At 46.5% G+C, this 18,167-nt stretch overlaps 2 protein-coding genes across 9 annotated transcripts in view; one reads left to right on the plus strand and one right to left on the minus strand.

The window, feature by feature from the left end:
• Positions 1-8,638, plus strand: part of LOC108036901 (neurogenic protein mastermind) — a 72,312-nt gene extending 63,674 nt beyond the window's left edge. For all 5 annotated transcript variants that reach the window (XM_017113281.3, XM_017113282.3, XM_017113283.3 and 2 more), the window contains 3 exons: positions 4,108-4,387; positions 4,457-5,557; positions 5,620-8,638. In XM_017113281.3, coding sequence (XP_016968770.3) covers positions 4,108-4,387; positions 4,457-5,557; positions 5,620-6,272 — 2,034 coding nt within the window. In that variant the 3' untranslated portion in view covers positions 6,273-8,638. The remainder of the gene's footprint in view (positions 1-4,107; positions 4,388-4,456; positions 5,558-5,619) is intronic.
• A 457-nt stretch (positions 8,639-9,095) lies between these two features.
• LOC108036903 (AF4/FMR2 family member lilli) overlaps positions 9,096-18,167 on the minus strand; it is a 67,628-nt gene continuing 58,556 nt past the window's right edge. For 2 of the 4 annotated variants that reach the window (XM_050887854.1, XM_017113288.3), the window contains 5 exons: positions 17,726-17,792; positions 15,726-16,163; positions 14,274-14,898; positions 12,278-14,215; positions 9,096-12,200 (listed from right to left, as the gene is read on the minus strand). In XM_050887854.1, the coding sequence (XP_050743811.1) occupies positions 10,601-12,200; positions 12,278-14,215; positions 14,274-14,898; positions 15,726-16,163; positions 17,726-17,792 (4,668 nt within the window). In that variant the 3' untranslated portion in view covers positions 9,096-10,600. The remainder of the gene's footprint in view (positions 12,201-12,277; positions 14,216-14,273; positions 14,899-15,725; positions 16,164-17,725; positions 17,793-18,167) is intronic. The other 2 variants (XM_050887855.1, XM_017113290.3) reach the window with 1 other exon arrangement.

Genomic DNA, 18,167 nt, shown 5'->3' on the forward strand with positions numbered 1-18,167 from the left:
GACAGACACCCAACGGGTGGCTTTGGACTATCCACCCACCCCACACCCTGGAATTCCCTTGGCTTCATTTTGGATTTTTTGGCTTCTCTGCCAAAACGGAGAAAAGCGAAAAAATATCAAGAAGCGACGGGGAAACGGGGAAAGAGACAAACTAAAGCCCAGACTAAATCATGTTGGGGGCAGTTGTTAGTGGGCGTCGGTGGGCGTGGCCTCTTTGCTAATTTTGGTCGCCTGCCAAGCTGCTCCAAGTGGGTGGGAGCTTTATGAGTTACTTTTGCGCCGTTTCACTTATAGGCGAACTTCCTCTATGTCCGCATGGCACTGGCTCAAGTTTCGACGAACTTACTAATTCTCAAATTGTTTAAAGACCTATAACAGCTTTAAAAATATAAATATATATTCAAAAATGTTAAATCAGTCGATTAGGAGGTAAAAGCTAAGTCGAACCAGGCGCTGATGGAAAAGCGAGTATTTGGCATTTTTCGAAGATTGAAAACAACGTTGTCATAAATGAATTTATAGAGAGAGAATCTGTTGAAAGAGGATGAAATCATTTAAGAAGAAAAAAAAAAGATTCTTAATTTTCCAACGAATTCAAATTACTGTTTGTTACAGTACTAGAAGAAGGGAAATTCCAACAATTTGTGGTAGCGATTAGATGTTTTTAGTCTTATTTATCAATTTGAAGTTATATGTTATTAGATTATATTAAGAATAAAAACAAACAAAATTGGTTTAGCAAAAGTATAATCAAAAACGTAATTATAGTTTAGCTTAGCAAAGAACTAAGCCAAGGAAAGCAAAAGTCGAGGAAAGTACGCCTGCCTGCAGCAATAATTAATCATAAAACCTTTTGTTGAGATTTTTCGCACCTGCTTGTTTTCGGGCGTCTGGGCAAGTTTTTCAATTACTTTAAGTGCAAGTGGGCAACAAGTTTGACTGTGGGCCTCGTCACTTCGGTGGCGGGTACAGTTGTGCCTGGTCAGCCAAGCGGAGTTGAAGATATGTGAATGAAAAGCCCTCGAAAAAACGGGGACCGCAGTTCCTTTGGAGTTTTATGTTCTTCTTCCCCGGGTGTATTTTTTGTTTCTTCTTCTGCGATACTCCGGCCTTACATGTGTCACACACACATGCAGGCCACTGGCAGGATAGTCACATATATCATTGTCAAGTCTATATGCAAGGCATCCCCCGGCCGCCGCCACCCCCATATCATTCCCTTGACAGCGCGTGGGGCGTGCGGCAATCTTTTTGGCTTGTCAAATGCGCATTTCCTGCTTAGAGTCCTTGCTCTGCCTGTGTGTGCGAGTGTCTTCTGCCAGTGTTGGAGTGTATCTGTGTGTTTGTCTCCAGCGCAATCAATATGGCGGCGCTGGGGTAATAGCTGCAGGATTTACGCGCTCGTGCGGCGTCTCCGGTTTACCCACAAGCTCCGCGCTTCTTCTGCCCCATCCTGCCAACCGAAAATCCTGCGCCTTCGTCCCCGCCGGTTACCTTTAAACTTTTTTATTGATATTTTATGTATTAGTGGGTGTGTATCCGCCTTTGGGTCTCACTCTCTGCGTGTGTGTGTGTGTGTGTGTGTGTGCGGATGGGTTTTTGTCTTCTTATGAAAGCTGCTGTAATGATTTGTTTTATGAACTTGTTCGGGGCTTCGATCCGCAGCCAAAGCCAATCGATGTTTAACCAAGGCCCATCGACTTCATTTGGGGAAGGTATTTATGACTGACAGCAGCGGAAGAAGCCGTAATTCCAGGGCTTAATAGAACCAACAAGTTATGTGCCTTGAGTAAAGAAAGTGGCTGCAGAGAGAAAAAATATGAGCTGAAGAAATATATTTTTGTATATAAAACAACATAATCAAAAGCAACAAGTTATAAAAAATGTGAAAAAATATATTTTCATACTTGTTTTAATTGAAAAATCCTTTTAAAAAGTTCAAACGTGTGGGATATTCTCATTCAGATCTGCTTTTTCTCTGCATGTATAGCAGCACACATATCATGCCGAAAACCTAATTCCATTTTCCACTCTGAGGCAACATTTTACACCTTGGCTTTAGATTCAGAGCGAGGCAGGCGCATGATTTATGGCCAACATTCGAACGAGTGGGTGGTGCGGGTGGGTCCTTGGTGGCCTGGCCGCCACTCGCCGACCAATGCCAAAGCCAAGGCACTAAACTTCAATTAGCCCCGACGAGAGTCCATGACTTTTAATCAGCGTACTTTGCGCCCCCTCACGCTCACCCTCTCGCTCGCACATCTGCCCTCCTGCTCGCACGCGAGCTCGGAATGAAAATGCGTGGAGCTGCAGAAAACACACAATAAATTAAACCAACAAATTACAGCAACAGCACAGGGTGAGGAGGGGCAGGAGCAAAGGACATGGCTCAAAGGCTGAACCTTGCGGTGGCCTGTACTAAACTTTAAAATTAGTAGTAGTAGTATTATAACTTGGAATAGTTAGAAGGTGTTTTTAGAAATATTTGACCTAAAAAAGATTTCAAATTTAATTTATTTTCTTTTATTATAAAATGAATATTTAAAATAAAATAGGCTTAGAAACATTTTCAAATATGGTTATGATATTTATACTCTTTTGAATTTCCTAACCCACCCTATATACCCCTAATTTTCAAAAATACTGGATGCTCTAAGGGCAAACGCGAGCGCAAAGTTGCTTAGTGTGCTTGTTGCTGCCTTTGCATTTGCTATTGCTTTTGCTTATGGTCACACATGAAGTGTAAAAACCCCTTGGAGGGTGAAGGAAAATAAGCCTTGACTGGTCCCCCAAGTGGGGTGGCTCAAAAACCGAGGAAAATCACTGCCGCAAGCCATGGAAACTATGCGAGACTTCGATCCCAGGGTGTGCGGTGTGTCCGGTGACAAGATTTATTCGCCGCCAGCAGATTTGTGAGTGCGAGGTGGCGAGTTCCGAGGGCAAACTTCCGAGGGCAAGGGTAAATGGGGAGTTGGGATGGCATTGAAGTTCCAGGGTCGATCGCTGGCGCTGCTGTCCTCCGCTCGCTTTGCATGTCGCCCCGGCGCTCTTTTCGGGCCCATTACAATAAGAAATGAATGGCAAATTTGCTGCTCAGTGGGGGAAATCCCCCCGAAGATACATATACATGCACTGAGGAAAATATAAGTACTCCTTTTGATGGAATTTCTTATCATTGGTAGGCTAATGACTTTTAGTATGTGTGTTTTTAAAGGGAAAGAAACCTAAAAATAACATTTTGCAGTTTATATTTTACTTGTAAATATTATAATAAAACAATATAAGTCCACCCTGATACCTAATTTTTCTGAGTGCATTCAGTAGAGCCCACGCAGGCAGACAAACGCAGCAAAGTAGACTATGAAAAAGTGCCGAAAGATTTATGCTTGCCTCTGGCTTCTCTCTCTCCCGCTCTCTCTTTTTGAGTGTGTATGTGTCTGGCAGTCAATGCGGATTCGAAAGCCATCCTGGCGATAATAAGCTTGAGAGCCTGCCACCCACTCTCCTTGCGCGTGTGTGTGTGGGCGACACGTCGAGCTGACAGCAAATGAGACAGCTGCAAATGGAGAAGGTGTTGCCCCTGCCCCTCCCCCTTCTGGGCTCTTCGGATGCCAAGCTATGTGTCGGGTATTAGCCTCAAAAATCCCTCGCCCTGACATTCCAGGCAAATTACCAAAGTGCCAGGAGCCGGTGACAACCATTCGAGTGGCCTGTCGAATGTGGGTGCATGTCTCCAGCATAGCACAAATAAGATCAAAGATCCATGCGATATGCTTCAAGACAGTTTCATCTCCTCTTTAAAAACTGTTTAATCACAAAGAAGTGCTGTAGGAGCTTATTGAGAGATTTGCCTAATCCCGTTTCGCAGTGTTATGTTAGATTTTGGTAATAAAATGCAGACTACTTTCTTTCTCATCTTAAAAATCTCAAAAATCAAATCAGGAACATTTTTGTCTTTATTTCAAGAACTTTCTTCCTCGAAAACAAGAACATTTTCGTCTTTAGTTCAGAATTTATCATGATTGAATCTCGTTTTTCCCGCTCTCTATTTATATCGTAAAAAAGGAAACATTCAACTAATTCCTACAAATTGTTATCCCCTTACAGGTGTCGGCCGGTCAGCATCTGCATCTCAGTGGCGACATGAAGAGCAACGTCTCGGTGGCCGCCCAGCAAGGCGTCTTCTTCAGTCAGCAGCAGGCGCAGCAGCAGCAACAGCAGCAGCAGCCCGGCGGCAACAACGGACCCAATCCCCAGCAGCAGCAGCAACAGCCGCATGGCGGCAACGCTGGCGGTGGAGTGGGCGTGGGTGTGGGCGTGGGCAATGGCGGTCCCAATCCAGGACAGCAGCAGCAGCAACCAAATCAAAACATGAGCAATGCAAATGGTAAGTCCAAGTAGCTTAGTGGTAATCGAAAAATTTAATTTAACTAATGCCACCCTAACTCCATTCCAGTTCCCTCCGACGGCTTCTCGCTCTCCCAGAGCCAGAGCATGAACTTCAGCCAGCAGCAACAGGCAGCAGCGGCGGCGGCTGCGGCGGCGGCAGCGCAACAGCAACAGGCTGCGGCGCAGCAGCAGCAGGTGCCGCCGAACATGCGCCAGCGTCAGACGCAAGCGCAGGCAGCGGCTGCAGCAGCGGCGGCAGCACAGGCGCAGGCGCAGGCGGCGGCCAACGCCAGCGGTCCGAATGTGCCGCTCATGCAGCAGCCGCAGGTCGGAGTGGGCGTGGGCAACGGAGGAGTGGGCGTGGTCGGCGGACCTGGCTCCGGCGGTCCCAACAACGGTGCAATGAATCAGATGGGCGGACCCATGGGCGGCATGCCGGGCATGCAGATGGGCGGACCCATGAACCCCATGCAGATGCAGAACCCCAATGCCGGCGGTCCCACCGCTCAGCAGATGATGATGGGTGGCGGTGCCGGCGGACCGGGTCAGGTGCCGGGCGCAGGAGGACCCGGGCCCAATCCCAGCCAGGCCAAGTTCCTGCAGCAGCAGCAAATGATGCGCGCCCAGGCGATGCAGCAGCAGCAGCAGCACATGTCCGGCGCTCGTCCGCCGCCGCCCGAGTACAATGCCACCAAGGCGCAGCTGATGCAGGCCCAGATGATGCAGCAGACGGTGGGCGGTGGCGGCGTGGGCGTGGGAAATGTGGGAGTTGGAGGGGTTGGCGGCGTCGGTGGCGCCAATGGAGGTCGCTTCCCCAACAGCGCTGCCCAGGCGGCGGCCATGCGACGCATGACCCAGCAACCCATCCCACCCTCTGGTCCGATGATGCGACCCCAACATGCGATGTATATGCAGCAGCATGGCGGAGCAGGCGGCGGTCCAAGGAGCGGCATGGGCGTGCCCTATGGCGGCGGAGCGGGCGGACCCATGGGCGGACCGCAGCAGCAGCAGAGACCGCCGAACGTCCAGGTCACGCCCGACGGCATGCCCATGGGCTCGCAGCAGGAATGGCGGCACATGATGATGACGCAGCAGCAGTCGCAGATGGGCTTCGGCGGACCAGGTCCTGGTGGACCCATGCGACAGGGACCCGGCGGATTCAATGGAGGTGAGTGTTGCGTTGTTGTCCACTTGTGTTAGTTCTACTACTATAATCTTCTATTTCTATAGGCAACTTCATGCCCAATGGAGCACCCAATGGAGCGGCGGGCAGCGGGCCCAATGCTGGGGGCATGATGTCCGGCCCAAATGTACCGCAAATGCAGCTGACACCGGCCCAGATGCAGCAGCAAATGATGCGCCAACAGCAGCAACAGCAGCAGCAGCACATGGGACCCGGTGGCGGCAACAACATGCAGATGCAGCAACTGCTGCAGCAGCAACAGGCCAGCGGTGGAGGCAACATGATGGCCAGCCAGATGCAGATGACCAGCATGCACATGAGCCAGACGCAGCAGCAGATAACCATGCAGCAGCAGCAGCAGTTCGTGCAGAGCACCACCACAACCACGCACCAGCAGCAGCAGATGATGCAGATGGGGCCAGGAGGCGGCGGCGGTGGTGGGGGCGTGGTGCCTGGATCGGCCAGCAACAACAATGGCGGCGTCGGCAGCGGCGTGACACCGGGCGGAGGCAACTCCGCGTCGACCATTGCCAGCGCCAGTTCCATCAGCCAGACGATCAACTCGGTGGTGGCCAACTCGAATGATTTTAGTCTCGAATTCTTGGAAAACCTGCCCGTGGACAGCAACTTCTCCACGCAGGATCTGATCAACTCCCTCGACAACGACAACTTCAACCTGCAGGACTTCAACATACCGTAAACGTAAACGTGAACGACTGTCGGGAACCACTCAATCTTAACCACCACCTCCAGCCAGCACCAAACACAACCACCACCACCACCATAACCACCACGACGTTGCCTCAGTTTTGTTTAGATTTTTATTTTGTTGCCTCTTGTTGTTATTGGCCTGGGCAGCCGAAGCCAAACGCCCCCACACGGCCCCGCCCCGCCCCCCGTTCCTGCCAACGAAGTTATTTTGTTTGTTATTTGTGTGTGAATTTATTCCTAAGCTAAGTTCGTTCGTCTATGTACTCTAATTTCGTGGACTCCACTGTATTGTATTGTATTTGTATGTATTATTAGTAGAGCTGTTCCCAAGGTCCAAGGCGAGCGCCCACTGGGCGTGGCAGCGCGGCGGCGATAGTTCGCAAGACATTCCATATGCACCGGTCGAACTGAGGAATTAGGCAAATTTGAAAAGTATTTGCAAGTACTTTAAAATCAAACCAACAGATTTCAAAATTCACATACACAGACACACGCACTGAGAGACTCGTTGTGCAACTTAAGCACTTGTACTTAATGCAAATTTTTAGTGCCACGCCCAGCGGATTGCACGCCCCATTTCGTTTGATTACTTAAGCAAAAGCCAGATGAAATGATGGAAGCAAACGCAAAAAGAACCAACAACAAAAGAAAATCGAAAAAAAAAAACACAAAATAGTTGTACATTTTATATTGTATTTAATTTTATTTAATTTTTATAAAAACAAAATCGACAAACTAAAAGAAAGAACAAAAAAATGGGAAAACAAAATCGAGAAACTGTCAGAATAAAGAGCAAAAATATTGGTGATATTTTAAATGCTTAAACACAAATTGAGAAATAAGCGAATCAAATGAGAAAACAACAAAAGCGAAGACCACAAAGCAAAACTAAAGGGGAAGAACTTTTTAAAAAACCATAAATTTGAGAAGGAGAAACAGTTATTATTATTATATTATAATTATTATTGTACATTAATTTTTTTAGACGAGTTCATTTTTAAATGGAATTTTAAACGCGGAGCAAGAGTGCGAGAAATGCGCAAACAAAACATATTTAAAAAATATACACTATATATTATGCGTAGTTTTTGGTAGTGAAACGTAATTAGTAGTTTGTTAAATAAATTGATATACACCCACAAATACATAATATACAAATCATATGTATGCGATCCGATATATTTGATCACTGTAAAAGCAGCGCTAACAATTTACGAGTATATAACTAGTGTTAAGTCGCCACAAAATGTTTGAGGAGATAAGCGGAGATCGAAATTTATATTTACTACATGCGCCTGGCCGCATTACCAAGTGATGCCATGCCAAGCCAAGCCACGCCCACACAGATTAAAATGAAGATATTGATACAAAGGAGGACGAACAATATTAGAGCAAACAAAAAATCGCGAAAACAAGCAAATGAAATGAAAAACGCCAGAGATTCCAGCAATGAAATTATTGTACGACAACTAATTAGAGCAATTCCATAAGTCCATAAGTTAGACGTTCAGTTGAGGCCATAGAAATTTTTGAATCGGGCACAGCGGTTGCCACTTCCACAATTATATAGTAACAGACAGCTCACAGCCATTTTTGCAGAGTTTAAATTAATTAGGATCAGCAGCAACAAATCCATAGCACACGCCTAGCAAAAAAATATATAATAAATTTAATGAAAAGTATTTAAGCCGCAGACAAACAAACGATTAAAGTCTAACAAAATTTACTATTACAATTATAAATGAATAAAATACGCGAATTGTAGTTTGTAATTAATGCTAAAGATACGAAGTAAAAATTTGTTTATAACTATTATATACCGCAAATTATATATACACTATTATTACTATATACAATATGGCATATTATTATTACATATATATTTCACCATGAAAACAAACTAGCGAGTAAAATCGTAAGGTGTTCAGAAGCCGCCTCGCTAAGCAGTTCCATTGATCAGTTTCCCCGCGAAACTCGAGGCCAATCCCGGCTAGAAACAGAAGCAAATCCGAGCTCGACATCAATTAACAAGAAAGCAACCAGCTGCCAGCGGCAAACCATAACAACAAATATTGACCATCTCAAAACTTAAAGGGAAAGAGCAATGGCATTGCAATTGCTTAGAGCCTGCTACTATTTCACTCAAGATTTAAATCGTTTTGAACAGGCCTTTGGTTTTCTGTTTGATTAGCCAAAATGTATTGGTGCGTGAGCGTTCTGTTTGCCATTCTGTTGTTCTCCGAGATGGAACGAAATGTTGGGAAGCAAAAACAAACATTTAAAGATGTTCTTTTACGATTAAAAAATGAAAGTAAAAATAAAATAGAAAAATATTACTTTTGTAAATAAATTAAACGTGGTTTTTTATTTGGGCGGCAGCTATTTTCTGTTGGGTCTACATACTGTTTACTACTTACTGAATTTTTCAACAATCCTGTTACTTCTTATCGTAAAGTTTGTAACCCAAAAAGAGAATCTATGCTTTAGTTTTCATTCATATTTATTAATTTCTCATACGCATGTTCATAATACATAATTGCATATTTTACGACTTATGATAAATACTTCCATATTAATCCATTTGAAATACTTGCATTTAAAGTGTATGTGTGGTGGTGTGTGCTTTAATTGTTTAACTTTACCATGGGCATATTCAATAATCCTTCTATATAGCGTTTTCAACACATTCGCAATTGCAGCGGCACGTAATCGCATTGCGTGTACCCATCAAGTGGCGATGGGAACTGCAGTAGTTATTCATCTGTGTTGAACCTAACTGAGCACTCCACGTGGATTTACTAGACAGTTTAACTTAAAAATTAACAAGCTTGATGGCTAATTATATTTGTGTACATGTACGCGCGGGTGCGGGTGGGGGAACTAAAACAATTTACAAATAATTAGCAACTATTGCGAGAACTAAAAAGTGTGCTAAAACCTAGTTATATGCTAGAACTTCCAATATTAACTCGTATGTTTATGTTTATGGTTTAGTTTTAGGTTTTCTAACTTTTCAACACTTAGATGCTAGTGCTATGGGTGCGGCCTGCCAATTCGAACGATTCCATTATATTTCCATCCAATTCGCGCAATACCTCAAAGAGTTTTCGTTTAAACAATCTAAATGCATCGCTTGCTTAGTTGAGTTCTTCATTATAATTCATTCAGTGTGTAGGCGAATGGTATTCCGATTTTGTGTTCTGTATGTATTATGCAATAAAATCAGCCTTAGTTATAATAATTGTTACTCGTGAAAACGCATTTATAAGTTTGGGTTGCCTATGACGATATTTGCATTAAGCGCTGGCAAATATTTGAGAACCTCTTTCAATACAATACGTTACTTCTGCATCTCAAACCTCCTGTAATACTCTGGCAAGTTAAAGTTTTTCTCTAAAAAAAACAATTATACAAAAAATCTGTTAAAAGTAAAAATCTGTAAATTTTACTAGCAAAAATTTACGTTTTGTTTTAATTTCGATTTTTCTTCACTTTTTCGATTATAAAATTGCCGCCTATTGAAATATTTGTATTATAAATATTTTATTTAAAAACATTATACGTTTTACTCATTTAGTATTTGTTAGTTTAGTTTAGTTGACTTGACTTGACTGGAAATTCGGCTAAATGCTCAAATTCAAATATTATTGTTACTCGGTGCAACTCCGCCTCCCTGCTTTCTTTAGGCATATAAAACCTACGCTAGTTGTGTATTAGAGTATGTTAATGTCGTTTTAATGTTTTGTGCACTAGTCGAACACGAACACGAATGATCAATGGATGGATACTGAATAAATGAACTTGCCTGGCGCTGGCGCCCTTTCAACATTACGAACTAAGATCAAATGCGGATGGTTATACTCGTTCCACATTAGCATTGGACACATTGTATTGTGCGGCTCGAAAGCAAACTGAAAGAACGCACTCTAGAATAAAATTCTGGCTACCGCCTCTCAGTTTGTTTTCAATTGTAGGATGTTGGGATCGGTTAACTAATCATAAAATATTGCATACATACTTGCTGTTCGATTACAAACAGCGATTAGTTGCTGCTCGCGGGCAGCCTACATAAATTTATATCACACGCAATAAATATAATAAAAGTAATTAAAGATTTCGAAATCAAACAAATCTGAGTTCGAACATCCCCTTGCCATTGAACTGATTGATTTGTGTCTGAAATGGTCTTCGCTCTTCACTTCTTCGGTTGGTGCAGGCAGTTGCAGTTATTCGTTGTGAGTGGCAATGACTGTTGACTTACACTAGCTAACGATGTAACGATTTGGCAAACAGTTGATTTGATTCCGCGGGCTTAGTTTAGTGCAACCTATGGTGGTTGGCCTTGGGCATGGCCCCCACGATGCGGACCCTTCCCAAGGTGCCCACAGCTCCAGCCCCAGCGCCGCCGGACAGACGCTGGTGCATCTGCAGCATCTGTTGCTGCTGCAGTTGCTGTTGCAGCTGCTGCTGCTGTTGCAGTTGTTGCTGATGCTGCTGCTGCTGTTGCTGCTGTGGATGGTATTGGCTCGTTGGCAGATGCGGCTGCGGCGCGTGCTTGGCATCGTTGCAATCGCAGAACTGCGGCGGTGGCGCCAGCACCAGATTGTCGGTGCACAGCTGCTGCAAATTGTTGTTGCCCGGCTGCACCGCAGCCGCCCCAACGCCCGGAACGCCAGCAACAGCGCCAGAGGCAACAGCCACCAGCTGTCCGCTGGGCAGCATGCCCACAATGTGGGCGGCCATCGGCTGTTGCTGCTGCTGCTGTTGCAGTTGTTGCTGCTGAAGCTGCTGCAGCTGGTGGGGATGTGGGTGGGTCTGCGAAGGATGATGGGGCTGCTGGCGCTGGAGCGTGAGCTGCGACGGTTCGCCATCGCTGTCCGCCTCCAGTGGGGGCGGTAATTGCATCAGGGATACCGCCGTAGTCCTAGTGGCACCCCTTTGCATGGCAATTGCTGCTGCCTGCTTGCGCGTCAGCGAATTGTGACGCTGGAAAGCCTTGGCCGGCGGCGAGGGACTCAGATCGCCGTCATCGTCCTCCAGATCGGAACGCGCCTCCATCTCGGAATCGTGGCCACTGCTGGTTCCCTTGTGCAGTTTCTGCTGATGCTTGGCTACCAAGGCGGCTGTGTTGCTAGCTCCTCCGGCCGCAGCAGCCTTGGCCTTGAGGATCTGTTGCAGATGCTGTTGGTGGGCCAGTTGCTGTTGCTGCTGCTGCAGTATCTGCTGCTGGGTGGCGATCAGCTTCTGGTTGGGATTCGACGACTGTTGTTGCTGCTGCTGATGATGATGCACGTTGGGAATGCGTCCCAAGACCTGGGGACTCATCACATTGCTGTTGATGTTGCTCTGCTGTGTGAACTGATTGCTCTTGGCCACAGTCACTGGTTGCTTGCCGCCCAGCTGCTGCTGCTGCTGTTGGATAGCGGGTGCATGCTGTTGCTGCACAAGTTGCTTCACCGTCAGGGTGGCTGTGGGTACTGCACTTGCCCCGCCGCCTATGCTGATGGTGGTCTTGGCCATGGGCTTGGTGGTGTGGCCGCTGTTGGTGCTGGGTTGATCGGGAATGGTCTTCGGCTCTTCCACAATGGTTACCGAAGGCTTCTTCTTGATGGTATCGGTGGGCTTACCACCTACTGGCAGTGTCACTGCCGCGGCCTTTGCCATCTGCTCCTGTTCGCTGCTCACGCCAGAGCTGCTGTTGTCGCACTCATCTTCGCCTGGCTGCAGATGTTGCTGCGGCTGCTGGTGGGGTTGCTGTGGCTGTTGCTGTTGCTCCTGTGCTTTTTCCTCCTCTGGCTTCTTGGCAAAGCCGTTTGGCGATGACTTTGATGTCTTGAGATTGCTCCGAATGCGCTGGATCTCCTCCACGGACAGCGAATGGGAAATGGAGGCACTGCCCGAGTTGGAACTGCTTCCACTGTAAGGAGGAAAAATATGGTATTAGTAGGGAACGTGTTCCTATTGTATGAATGGGCTCCGTTGTTAATATTTTACCTAGCCTGACTATTTCCACTTGTCTCTGGGACATCAAACAGAGCAATCTTCTCGTTGAGCTTCGTGTTGCGAGCCACCAGAATAGAGTTCTCATCCTCGCCATCCGACTCGCTGCAGCTGTAATCAGGTTCGGGAATCGGAGGAGCCGTTCCGCCTCCAGCTACATTTGCACTCCCATTGCCATTTTGAGCCGGCACTGGTGCTGCCTGTGGCGGCGGTGGTGCAGGCGGGGATTGTGGTGCTGGCTGCTGCGGATGCTGCTGCTGCACCTGTTGCACCTGGACTTGAGGGGCGGCATAGTGGGAGGCCAGCACTGCGGATGGCTGTTGCGGTTGCTGTTGCTGCTGCTGTGGCTGCTGCTGCTGTTGTTGTTGGGGTGGACGCATCTGCGTCGGAGCAGCATACTGACTGACTGGTTGCTGGGAGCCAGCGGAAGTCTCCTGCGATGGCTTCTCCTGCGCCTGGCGCAACTTCCAGGCCATCACGTTGCGCAGCTCCTGCGGCGAGGCATAGATCTTGGCATTTGCCGACGGATTGAAGCTGCTCTGGACGCCATCGATGGCGGCACTGGTCACAGCATCGTTCTCCGTTCGCTTCTTCAGCTTTTGCTGCAAAGAGATGGTGCTCTCGTACTCCGAGACACTGCTGCGTGTCTCCACCTTGACCACCTGGCCGACTGGAGGAGGTGGTGGTGGGTGATTGGGCGGTGGAAGCACCGCTCCTCCTGCTCCACCTGCTCCTCCTCCTAGTTTTAGCTCTGCCTGGTTGGAGTTCAAGCGCTGGAGCGAGGCATGTAGCGTGGCCACATCGTCCTGCGAGTGGTGACCCTTTCCAGCCGCCTGCCAAATGGATGAGGCAGAGCCATGCAGCTGGGGACCATGCAAATCTGGTGTGGAATGGAACCGCTTGAGGTCACGACCGCCTCCTGCGCCACCTGCTCCCACTGTGGGCGTGGCCACGGGTTTGCCGCGCAGGGTGCCACTGCCATGCTTGCTCCTCGCCGTTTTGCGCTTCATCTCCGCCACACTGCCGTAGACCAGGGGACCACTGCGCATGGGCGAGCCATTGGAGGCGGGCGGAGTGGCTGCACCACTGTCCGTGCCCGACTGGAAACGGGAGCTGGTCATCATGGTGGCATATCGGCTGGCGTTCGCTGCACTGCCCTCGCCCTGCTGGCGCTGGAAGAGCTCCTCCAGCTCGGCAGCCGTGATCCTGCTGGAAGTGGGGCGCGCCTTGATGCTGGCCGTGCGCAGCTGAACGGGTGTTCCCGGACCCGTTTGGTTGCCAACAGGGGTCGGTGTGGCAATCGACTCCACCGAATTGGATTTGGTGTGTGGCAATTCGTCCTCCTTCTCGCCTCCGTTCTCCAATCCGGCCACCATGGACTTGGCCCTGGCTCTGCCCACACTCAATGTGGTTTTGGGATCCCTGCGTGGTGGCATCGGTGCCATGCGTACACTGCCCCCCGACGAGGAACCGCCTCCAACTCCTCCACCCGGACCCGTCATCTTCCTGGGCAACGTGGCACACTGGCGATGCGAGGACTGAGGAGTACTTGGACCACTGTTCAGATGCTGGCTCCCAGCTCTCGCTCCACTGGGCAGATACTGGACACTGGCCTGCATCTGGTGGGGAAACTGTGGCGAGACCACCGTCAAGTTGACCAGAGCTCCCGCCGAGCGGATCATCTCGACCACCTGCTCGTGCGATGCGGAGCTTACATCCTCCCCGTTGATCGTCAGCAGAAAGTCTCCCGGACGGAGACCTGCCATGTCGGCAACTCCACCCGGATCCACATCGTCTAGATATTGCAGCGCTGGAAAGCGTTCCGAGGGACGTAGTTGCATCAGCTGGGAACTGGCCTTGGCGCCGCGCAAGATGAAGCCGAATCCGCGCTTGGCCCGATGGAGAACCACCGAACGCGGGGCGTTATAGGCGCTGTCGGGGAGTAAAGATAATTAGCAACCAACTTCTGGTCAGTAATGGATTATCTTACCTCTTTTTAATACGCGGTGCGGTGGCACTGCTGTACTGGCCCACCGAGTGGTTGTTGTTACGGTTGCTCATGCCATTACCAGGTGCTCCTCCTCCTCCATTATTGCTCTCTCCCGGCTGCTGGCAGGATCCATTGCTGGCCACTGATAGAGAAGGAGACTGGTGGGGTTGCTGGAGCAAAGTGCTGGAACTGCCGGAATGTCCGCCCAGGCTAAGCTGTGGCGATCCCTGGTAGGAGGCGGCGGAGGAGGCTGGGACCTGCTGCAGATGTTGCTGCTGCTGCTGGGCGTGCTGCTGCTGTTGGGGCGCCATGCCCGTGCTGGCTGTCATCACATTGGTGATGTGCTTCTGGCGCAGACTCACCTCCTGGACGCAGTCGGCCGGAAAGAAGCCGGACTGATTGGTGCCGCGCACATAGCCCTCGAGCAGGCCGCAGTCCGTGCTGCCCACCACTTCGATCACATCGCCTGGCTGGAGGCGGATGTGGCCCACGGTGTTGCCCACATATGGCTCCATGCACACCACCGTGGTGCTGGGGTGCCCGATGGAGCAGGCCGCGGAGTCTGAGTTGGTTCCCACGCCCGACGAATCGCTGATAATGTCGCTGGTGTCGCCCAGGGATTTGTCTGTGTTGGGGGAGGGAGAAAATGATGAGTGGGTTTATTTTGCCAGCTCTTTTGTTTATGTATACAAGGCGGAGGACAAACGACGGGCATGCAAATGTTGGGATACACAGAAGAAGCCTCCGGTCAAGTGGAGCCAAAGCGGATGCTTTAAGCGAGTGTTGAACACGGTTGAAAATGGAAAGTATCGAAGGGATGAACTGGAACTGGGCGTTATAGGAACCTCCAGTTGTGAAAACGATAGGCTGATTATACATAGGTGATTATTTAGAAATATTTAATATTAAAATGTGAACGAATGTTATTCGCAGCATTTATTCTTTCTGTAATATAAACATAATGGGATATCACAATGAGAGCTCTAAGAGAGGGCCATCCGTAAAGCAATAGATGTTTTTAAAAGAGATCATTTGATTACATTATAATCGAAGTATTGTAAATAAATATATTGGTATATAACTAAAACCGTATCATAAGGACTCATTAATAAAATCGGAGTATATTAAACAATATTAACACTTTGTAATGAGAGAATAGTTTTTGCTTACGATGGATGATTTTAGATATTAATACTAACAAATTCATGCACTTTCAATCACTTAGTCAAAATCTACTTAATCGCATGCCATAAAGTTAATAGAATTTGAATTTTTATAATGTAAGAAGAATACTTATCCGTTTGAAGAAGATATAATATCTTCCATTTAGACATAAGCGGAACCCCTACTTACGATTACCCTCCAGGACCCCCTCTCAAACTTACGACAAACTTAAGCCTAGTAAATGCAAATGAGGTCGAAATCGAACCGAAAATCAAAGCCATTCCTCACCTGTCACAATGCTGATGTCGTCCTCGTGGGAGCGGTGGCCGGAGGAGCCCTCGGAGAGGCTGGAACTGGCGGAGCTGTAGGCTCCCAGCATGTGCTCCGAGGGGCAGGGCGATGGCGGGCCGTGGAGCTGCAGTGTGTGCAGGTGGGGCAGCTGCTGGTGGTGATTCTGGTGGTGGTTCTGATGGTGGTGCAAATGCTGCTGCTGATGGTGTCCGCCGGCGAGGAACTGCTGGTGGTTCTGGTGGCTGAGCATCAGGCCAACGCCGCCAGCCCCGTTCCCGTTGCTTCCGTTGGCGGCGCCATTCGATCCCACCAGTGCACCACCGAAACCACCGCCAGCCGCTGCCAGCAGAGCTGCGCCGGCGGCTCCGTTGGCGCTCAACCACCCGATGCCCGAGCGGCGCTTCGGATTGTAGCGCGGCGGTCCGCGGAAGGGAACTGTGTGGTGATCAAGGATATTCGCTTAGAATGTGTGTGAGTCGGTGGGTTAGAGGAGTGGTTACGTTGGGAATGAGTCGAAGTCGGTTACAGTCGGTCGTCAAGTCATCGGCTCTAAGCGGAACAGTTTTTAAAGAGAACTCCTTATAAAATCATGAATTCACATAGAAAGATTGAGTCAGTTGTATTTATTTTTAATTAAAACAAACCACTCAATTAATATTTTAATTTTTTTTGACGGTTTCCTTATTACATTTATATTTAATGATTTTTAAAACTCAGAAAATTTTAAAAAATAAGAAAGAAATAAGATATTTTTTTCTCATTTTTTTTTTTTTTTTTTTTTATACAACATAACCATCTTTAATGTAATCATGATTTTAAAAAATAAATTTGTTTCAATTATAAATCGTTTATAAGTTTAAACTTATTAATATTATTAAAAATACAATCATTATTATTAGCTTAACTTTATTGTATTCAATAATATTAATTAATTTAATAAAAAAACGATTTATATTAAAAAAAATATCCAAATTTTAAAATTATGATAACAGAATTGAAAGTTTTTTGTTTATTGACAAACTTAGTATCTTATCATAATTTTACAAGGCAGTCCTGCTTTAAGTAAGTTTATTGCTCCAATTACTTCAATAAATTTAAAATTTTCCATTGCCCAATTTTCCGTACGCTCTCTACTCAATCTATTCAGTATAAAATTCTTTAAATCAAGGAACTAAAGGAATAATCTAGGACCCTAAGCCAAGCCTTGGTATGTGGTTATTTCAGGATTGATCGGCACACTTTACTTACACTTACTTACTGCTCTTTTATCGAGGGATAAGCGACTGTGATAAAAAGCAAAACGGGAAGGACACTCTACTAATGTCCTGCCAACACACAAACTCACTATGAAATGTGGGATATATGATATGTATGAGAAAACACTAATAGAACATTGAACAAAACGTGGAACAAGAGCAGCCAAAATATTCAGGTGTGGCATTAACATTAACTTTTTGATTCGATTACATTTATGGAGCAAATATCTCAAACAAGCAAATGCAAAATACGAAAAGGTGTTCGGGTAAAGTATAGATAGCACTTTAAATAGATTGGTAAGGAGTACAGATATTCATATATATACGAGTATTATACATTGATATGGGGGAAGAGACCTAGATGATCAAGATGAATGATTGATTGATTGATTGTTGAATGATTGATAGATGGAATGCAAGTGTTTTCAAAGAGAGAGAAAAATAGATGTGAAGTGAGACGCTCATGGGGAAAACTGATTCGAACTAAGTGGAAAAGGAAACTAGATTTGTATGAGACCAATATTAATAAAATAGATTGAGTAGAGCAAACGAATACTAAATCAGAAACTAAGGAAAAGAAAAACGTAACAAAAGTGCTTCAAGGTATTCGAAACGCTTTTCTTTAAAATGGGATTTTGTTTGAATTTTAATGAGTATGAAGTTAGTTCGGTTGCGAGTACGAGTCGAGTGTATTTCAGGTGGTGAATGAGGCGGGTGATATGGAAATATAGAAACACTCACCAATATCCTCCGATTTGTAGTTCTCAATGATTTCGGCCAGCTCCAGGTTGCCGGCAATGACAGCCACCTATGGGAAACAATGTTGTGTTAGAAAACCGAAATTCCACGAACCAAACGAGCTGTTATTAAATCACAAAACTATCTTAGGTACTAGACTGAACTACAAGCATAACTACAGCAGCACAAAAGTACCATCTTAGAGACTACAAACTACGAGTTATTAAACAAATTTCAAATTTAGGGCCCAGAGTTTACACAGAGAAAAAAATAGACGGTGTGTATGTTTCTTTAATTGCAGGTTTAAATATTTAAGAGTTTGTCATCCTTCTGTTTAGTTAAAAGTAGTTCTTAAAAAATGGTTAAATATAATTGTTAGAATACAATTTAAGCTGTAAAATTATTCTTCGTTTGACACTAAACTTAATCCTCACGTTAAATTAAG

This window comes from Drosophila biarmipes, chromosome 2R, assembly GCF_025231255.1.
Source record: "Drosophila biarmipes strain raj3 chromosome 2R, RU_DBia_V1.1, whole genome shotgun sequence".
NCBI lineage: Eukaryota > Metazoa > Arthropoda > Insecta > Diptera > Drosophilidae > Drosophila > Drosophila biarmipes.